Consider the following 8,130-nt stretch of genomic DNA (forward strand, 5'->3'; position numbering starts at 1 on the left):
CCAGAATCTGTGCAAGCCATTTCCCTCCCCTTACCCTGAGCCCCTGAGACCATGTGAAGGCTTAGAGATGGGGGGACCACAGAAGCTGGACTAAAACTCAAGAACAACAGGATCCAATCCAGATTGTCGCAACTTGAAAGGACCCATTATACTTACTGGGGCAACTGAGATGCAGAGACTGTGGCTGTACCCATGGAGAGGTTGTGCGTGTGACACCCACTGCTCCACAGCAAGGCAACAGTCATTTTCTAATTCATACATTGTGCTTTTGAGAACCTTTTCGTGGTTGTTATTAATTTAACTAAAAACTTCTGCCCCGCAAGGTTGTAAGCACAGACGTGCAGAATGTTAGAGCCGGACAGGACATTACAGGCCATCTAATCCAGGTGGAGAAACGAGCCCAGAGAGGCTACGGGCTGACTCAAGGTCACTCCACCCGGAGAGGGAGTCTGCTGGGCTGGGTTCCTGGCCATAAGCAGGAGCATACCTTTCTGAGCCAGTGACTACCTGGACAGAGCCCTTACTTCGACAATTGGCTCTGGGACAGGATGCCAGCAGAAGCCTGAGACTCCGCACTGCTGCATGGTTTGCGCTTACTGTGATCAGGAGCTGGAGTCCGACCTTCCCTCCTGGCTTAGCCACACCCCTGCCCTGCACACTAACTGCAGAACCTGGAGGCCCAGGGCGTGGGACAGCATTCCTCTGAAGACACTTCTCTGAGAGCACCCATTCCCTGCTGCCTCCCTCCACCCAGGGAAGTCTCACCAAAGAGAGGTCTGGAGCCCTGTGGTCAGGCCTGGATGAACGCTGTGGCAGCCGGAGATGCTGCCTTGCCATTTTGCTGCCTGCCCCAGTCTGACTCCTGCCTCCACTCCCTTCCTCCTCAATCAGGGGTATGGGGAGGGCCTCAAAGCTAGAAAAGAGAGAGAAGAGAACATGCTCTTCTAGACTCTGGGCTGGTGGGGGAGGGGGTAATTAGTGCCCCCTACTGCCTGAAGCTCCAGTGGTTCCAGGGTCTCCAGCGAGGGCCGTATCACCTCTACTGGGGATGCAAAGGAACAGCTGCCTCAAGAGGGTGCCAGCGGGGAGGAGACAGGCAGGGAAGAAGCAAAAGGAGAGGAACAGGAAGAAGCAAAATTACTGAAACTAAAAAGCCACAACCCCAAACAAAGCATAGCTTGGGAATTGACAACACCAACACAGCCAGCACCAAAGAAAGAAAGCGGGGGCAGGGAGGAGAGACATGGGGGAAGATCCAGAGTGGGGAAGACAGAGGCTGGGGAGAGACGGGGTGGGGAACTGGACAGAGACAGGGAGAGAGCGGGCAGGGAAGAAGGAAAGGGGAGACAGAGAGACAGAGAGAAGGGAAGGCCAGAGTGAGATGTGGAAGCTGCAGGTGGAGGCGGGAGCAGCAGAGGAGAAGAGATGGAGCAGGGCAGGGGGCCTGGGGCAGGCAGGTGCCTGAAAATATAGCTTTATATGTCTCACATTCCACGCACAAACTTACTAGGGACAGAAGGGGAGGAAGGGAGGGATGGGAGGAGGTGACGCTGAGGCGGGGATCTAGCCAGCGAGAGCCTCTCACTCCCCGAGGAAAGCTGGGGGCACCAGCCTCTCACCTCCTCCCCATTCAGCCTCCGTGGGATCCAAGCAGGGCCATGCAGAGGGCAGGGCGTAGGTGTGGGCTTCACCGAGGGCTGGAGCTCTGGTGGGGGGAGGGGGAGAGGGGCAGGAAGCAGGACTCCAAGGCTCCGGGATTCCTGGGCTCCTGGAGTTAACTCCCTGAGAGCCGTATTGGGTTAACCATGGGGCTGGGCTGGGGGCACCCAAGAGCCCTGGCGGGTGGGAGGCCAGCAGTCAGTTGGGCAGCGTATCGAGTCCCAGGGAGGCCGCGTGCTGCTTGGCTCGAAGCCGCAGGTTCTCGATGCTCGTGGTTTTACTGTTCAGGGCAGCCGAGGCAGGTGCCAGGCCTGCGGGGGGTGCGGGCAGCAGTGGAGACCCCCATACGCCCTGGTGGGCAGCAGCGGCCGCTGACAGCGACTGGTAGTAGGACTGGCAGTGCAGTGAGCCCAGAGGGGCCATGTTGACGCCCAGGTAGGGCATGGCGGCGGCGGCAGCCGCAGCAGCAGCAGGGGCCGGGCCCCCCACTTCGAAGGAAGAGTAGTGCACCAGGTTGTTGGTGGTGGCCATGTGCTGGCGGAATTGCTCCTGCAGACGGAAGAGGCTCAGCGGGGATGAGGAGTAAGAGTGGGAGGGGCCCAGGAGGCCGCCCCCGGGGGCTGCAGGGGCCAGGGCCAGGCTGCCCGGGGAATCTGCAAGCAGAGAACCAAGAATCGAGGACTCAGGACAGGGCACTGGTCTGCCAGGAGGGGCTCCCTCGGCCTTGCCACCCCCTTGGGGCTGCAGACAAGACAAGGCTTTGGCTGAAACCATATCCACCCACGTCAGCCAGGGCTGGGCATCCCCCAGAATCCTGGGAGGGAGGGACCCACGCTTCCTGGAGGAGCACCAGACTCTGCCAAGGCCCCCAGGTCTGACTTCTTAGGGAGACTCCTTTTCTTTTTTCCTCTTTTTTTTTTTTGGTTGTTGTTGTTTGGTTTTGGTGGGACAAAAGAGTTTTATTTACCCTTGAAATCGTCACAACAGAATCACAGATTGACACGGGGAATGGCTGAGCCACAAGCGAGTCAGGCAGTGCAGAAATGTCCCACCCAAAGACTCCTTTTCTTCTCAAGGGCGGTCACCTCCCCTTCCCCTCCAGCTCTCAGCTCACAGCCCCATCCACTCCCTGCCTGAGCCCAGGGTTTGTGTCTGAGCTACGCCTCCTGCCAGAGCTCTGTTCCGTCAAAAACACAGCTCTGAGTCTCTGCTGCATGTGGGACTCTCTGGTACCCATATGGTACTCACCCAGTATGCACTGGTACATCTGTACTGGTTGTTAAAATACTGGAAATTTTCCATAATGGTTGATAAATAGCTTTTGCCCTGAGCTCCCCAAGTACCCCTCCCCTGCCACACAGTCTCTCCCCCGACCCCCTGAATTCCCTGGACCCTTCCAGGATTCAGCAACTAAAGGGTGACCACCTGGAACAGGCCTGCTATGGCCAAGTCCTTTCTCTGGGTCAGGTCCCGTGCCACAAAGGCTAACTCTATCACTGCTCTGACCCCCCTCGCTAGCCAGGCCCCCCCGTGCGACTAGACCTGCTTGTTCTCCCGCGGCTGGGCCCCCGCCCACCACAGCTGCTGCTGGGCCTCACCTGCCTTGGGGCTGCCCCTCTTGCAGCCCAGGCCCTTGCTCTCAGCCCCAGGGCTCTTCTCAGTTTTGGAATCCGCAGCCCCTGCCTGGGGGTCTTCCTCCCGGTCTGGCTGGTCTTCGGGGGCTGACTCGCTGGCCGACTGCTCGGATAGGCTCAGGTGAAGCTCAGCCGGGGGGTCGCCGCTGGGCAGGCTGGGGGGCTGGTCGGCCTCCAGCTGGGTGTCTGGAGGCGGGGCCTCAGTCTTTCCTTCCCCGTGGGAGCCCTCAGCCTCCTTCTGCTTCTGGAGCTGCTCTTTCTGCAGGCTGCGCTGCTTCTTCCGGAACTTGGCCCTGCGGTTCTTGAACCACACCTGGGAACAGGGCGAGGAGAGCAGGAGTGGGGGGGAAGCAGCAGAGCTGTGGGGCAGGGTGCTCCCGGAGGGAGTGTGAGTGGCAAGGTTGCCCCCGCCCTGTAGCAAACACACACCCACAATCCTTTCCAACCCGCCCTCCCTGTCGCTGAAGGCATTCGTGGAGACACCAGTTGCAGTTTGGCACCAAGGGCTAAAGTGCTGGCTTCTGGACAGCAGGAAGCCAGATCGATGGGCTGGTGCTTGCCTGCAAGGTCTAGCTAGAGGAGCTGGGTCCTACCTGTACCCGGGCCTCAGGTAGGTTGGTGCACATGGCCAGCCTCTCACGCATCACCACATCCGGGTAGTGAGTCTTCTGGAAGGTCTTTTCCAGGGCCTCGAGCTGCTGAGCCGTGAACGCTGTGCGGCTGCGACGCTGTTTGCGGTGCTGGGAGCCATAGCGGGCCTCCAAGATGATGTCTTGAAATGTACAGCCGTTGGAGGGCAAGGAGAGGGGGCCCATTTAATTATGGGAAATAGATTTTGAATCTTACCCTGCTCTGACCCACTGTGGTCCTGCCAGAGCTAGACCCTGGTCCTTTCCCCCTTGGAAATCACCCATCTCCTCCCCATGTGGCTGGATTTTCAAGATCGCTCCACCCCATCATTCACTATCAGTACCACTGAGGTCTAACTCATCTCTATGAATGGCTGTCAGGAATATGACTGAGGGGGATCTTCTTTATTTGGTTTGGGATGGGTGGGTAGGTAGGTGGGTGGGCATTGCCCTAAAATGCTTAAAGTCCCAGAATAATAAGGGTATAATATTCTGAGAGTACATGATGCTAATGATTTGGAAGTCCATGTCACAAAGCTTCTAATAGCCTATGACCCTTAGATTCTAGATACCAACAAAATACTGTCCCGACCATGAGAAGCCAGGCCATGACTTATCTGCAAGGTACACTCAGGAGAGGTCTGACTGAGGAGATGGAATTCACTGGCACTTGATCCTATGTCCTCTGGGTATGAATCTCATCGTCCCAGTTGGCCTGTGAATCTCTGATGGCAGGACCTGAGGCTCCTGCTCTTATGTCTCCTCAACAGAAAGCCTGGCTCTGGCAGGGCCCTCAGAACACAGGAAAGCCTTGTTGCGTGTGGTCTTGACCCTTCTAGCTGCTTCCTCCAGGAGGGAAGGACAAAGAGAGCAGGTACTAACCACCACAGGCTTGGAGGGGAGACAGGCCTGGTGGACCACAGATTCCACAGTCCTGCCCACGTGCTGGGAACATGAACCTCCCAGCATAGATGTCTGTCTGGGGTTGCTGTCTAGCCTCCAACCCTTCTGCTTGACCAGTCCCTGGAGGATGGACAGTTAACCTCTCTCTCCCCGCCTACCAACACCCATAAGTGGACCCTGGACTATCTATGCTGAAGGGAACCCGAGCTGTGTCAGCCTCTGCACAGGGCTGCCAAGGTCCTTCCCCTGCACTCCAGGGACTGGGGAGTCAACGCCACACTCCAAACGAGGAAGTAGGAGGCAACTGGGTATCCAGGAAGCCTCAGACTTTGGGCTGCTCCTTTTTCAGTGTAAGGAGGGAGCCCTGAACCTCTTACAAACTGGTACTGATCCCAGCCTGGGCCGAGCCCTGAGCTCATGCTGGTCACGCTGTGGGAGGGGAAGGAGCGAGGACCCCTCTCAGTAGAACACTGGGTGTGGGAGCAGCAGCTCAGCCTTCTGCTGCTGGCTTCAGGGACTACAAAGGTGGGAGGGAGTCACAGCCTGGGACGCCAGGCTCTCTGTACCATCAGCAAAACCTCCTGCTGGAAGGCGAGGCCTCCATGCAAAGGCCCGCCTGGAGCTCATATCCCTCCTTCTCAAGATTAGAGAATTGGTGGGAGCACTGAATACTCCACTTCCTCTGTCCCCACCAGCAGAGGTGAGCCTCTGTCCCTGACTCTTCCTCTCTGAGCCCTGGAACGTGGTAAGGATGAAATGTCACCACCAGCTTGGGCACAGGGAATCCACTCCAAACCAGAGAAGGAGCCACAGCCCGGGCAGGACTGCACCCGCATGCCCGTGCTGGACACTGATGACCCCAACGCTGATCTACAGAAGGTGACCAGGGGCTCCATTTTACCCACTGAGCCCTTCCCAGAGCCTGGCAGCGTCTAAAGGAGTAGAAGCGGCCACCTCACCCTCCCTGCCAGGCCGGAACCCCTACCCAGACCTCGTATCCCATCCCATTTCTGTGCCTTTACTCACGCTAGTCCCCCTTCTTCGTCCTATTAAGGCCTGACTCCTGCTCCGTGGCCTCCAGGAAGCCCTCCCTGACTGCATCAGCTGATCATGCTTCTCTGGTCTGCCCCACCATTTGATCCTGGCCACATTCTTCCTGCCGTGCCCTCTCATGAGTCTCTGGGCACCTGGCCTCCCTGGGAGTGTCCTAAAGCTCTCTGAGGACCACCTGGCCCAGGGCCAGAGCAATTCACCAGCTGCTTGAGGTTTGGCCTGGGACAGGATGGGGTGGGTGGCTTCACCTCCCAGGAAATCACGTTCCCCACCTATGCCATCAAATCCTTCCCATGCTCACTGAGGGGCTGCCAGGGCAGGGCAACAATCAGTTGAACTGGGAGAGGGGGGACCAGGCTGCAGCTCCCTCATGGGCACTTCCCCTGGGACCTGGGTAATAATTTCCTCTGAGCACCTACCAGTCCCTACTGAATACCTTGATTATGTTATCTCAAATAACATCCCAACCATCCTATGGGATGGGCACCACCATGTTCCCTTTTATAAAGGGGGAAGCTGAGGCTCAGAGAAGAGAGGTGAGTGGGCAGACCCTACAATGACTGCAAGTCTGTGACTTCAAAGCTCAGATTTTTAGCCATAATGTCACATTCTAATCTCCTACCCCAGCCCTGCCTAGAGTTAACCTCTCTGAGCCTCCATTGCCTTGTCCATAAAATGGAGATAATAGCCTCCCTTTACTGGAGTTGAATGGTTAGACGCACAGAGAGAGAGCGCGCGCCTCACACAGTGCCTGGCATACAATCAGTGATCAAAACATGGGAGCTGTTACAGATGGGACTCCCTGGGCACTCCAGCCACTTCCTAGCTGGAATGTTCTGGGCTAGTCCCTTACCTCCCACCTCAGTCTCTCCACCTGTGAGAGCGGCTAATGAATCCCTCCCCCACAGGGTGGTTAAGGGAATCTGAAGGCATAGGGCAGCTCCAGGGCCCAGCACAGTGCTGGCAAACAAGGGTGCTCTGGACACTCACACACAGATTTTGAATTGACATCTCCCTGTGTTACTAAGTGACCTGGGTCTTCCTGAGTCTCCCAGAGTAAACGTTCCCAGTACTCCCTCCTGTCTTCACCTTCCAGAGTCTCTTCCCCCAGATCTCTCCTCCAGCCCCCCCAGCCCCCGTCCCCACAAACGGCCCTTACCAGCCAGGCGCTCGGCCAGGGTAAGCGCGTGCACCGAGGGCCGGTAGTCGGGGGCATGCTGGGCCTGCTGGGCTGCCTGCTGGTGCAGGTTGTACATGGCGCTGAGCGAGTTCATGGCGTGCAACGAGTACCCGTTCACCCCGTAGTGCTGCATCGCGGCATGTGCCTGCAGACCAGGGAGAGGGAGTGGATGTGAGTGAGGCCATGCGGTCACACTCTACCCTGGCGGAGACACCACCCAAGGTCCGCACCTTGGATGCCCACCTCACCCCTGAGAGATTCTGCTTCCCCATCGGAAAGTGACCTGCCTTGCCCACAGCTAAGAGCAAGAGGGCTCCTGCATGTATTTATTCATTCACCCACTCATTCATTGATTCACGCAGCAGGACTTGTGTAGGGTTTAGTGCTCTGGGCTCTGGAGTCAGCCTGCCTGGGCTGGAATCTCCACTCTGCCACCTGGGAGCTTTGTGGCTTTGAGTAAGTCACTTAACTTCTCTGACCCTCAGTTTCTCCATCTGCAAAATGGGGTTAGTAATAGTACTTATCTCATGTGGTTGCTGCATGGATTAAGAGAAGCCTTTACAATAGGGTCTGGCACGTAGCGTGTGCTCAAACATGTTAGCCATTGGGATTCATCAATCCGTTTGCTGCTTCATGCAGTCATCTCTTCATTTACTCACCCAGGCACTTACTCACTTGCACATCATTGTTTTGCTCACACACCTATTATTTATTCAACAAACAGCCACTGAGGCTCACACGGGGCCAGGTCCAGAGCTGGCCTGGGAACACTGAGGCATTCGCTCTGATGATATTGTGGATTACAACCCTCATATGCTGCACAGCTTTAAGAACACTGTTGCTGTGACTGTCATACACACACTGCCATTGCCTCCCTCTATTCTCACCGTATTCCCAAGAAGCAAGCAGGCCAAGAGCAATGAACCCCATTTACCGATGAGTCAGCTGAGGCTTGGAGCAAGAGCAGTGACATGTTGAGGCCACACAGCCTGTCCAGGGCCTGCTCTGCCCTACCTTGCTTCAGCCTCATTCTTTGGTGGCCAACGCATCCGAGAGCACATTCCTTCTGCTG

General features: G+C 56.9%; 1 protein-coding gene across 2 annotated transcripts; it reads right to left on the reverse strand.

The window, feature by feature from the left end:
* Positions 1-1,857: 1,857 nt before the first annotated feature.
* On the reverse strand, positions 1,858-7,191 carry DMBX1 (diencephalon/mesencephalon homeobox 1; the record flags this gene model as incomplete). 2 transcript variants are annotated; one of them, XM_082865639.1, is made up of 4 exons in its annotated part: positions 1,858-2,312; positions 3,258-3,606; positions 3,887-4,065; positions 7,038-7,191. In XM_082865639.1, the coding sequence occupies 4 exons, from the start codon at positions 7,189-7,191 to the stop codon at positions 1,858-1,860; spliced, it is 1,137 nt and encodes a 378-aa protein (XP_082721765.1). The 2 variants fall into 2 exon arrangements, with proteins under 2 accessions (XP_082721765.1, XP_082721764.1); XM_082865638.1 differs by having other exon boundaries at positions 3,887-4,080.
* Positions 7,192-8,130: the final 939 nt, after the last annotated feature.

The sequence above is a fragment of the Leucopleurus acutus genome (genome assembly GCF_964270905.1).
Source record: "Leucopleurus acutus genome assembly, chromosome: 2".
Lineage (NCBI taxonomy): Eukaryota > Metazoa > Chordata > Mammalia > Artiodactyla > Delphinidae > Leucopleurus > Leucopleurus acutus.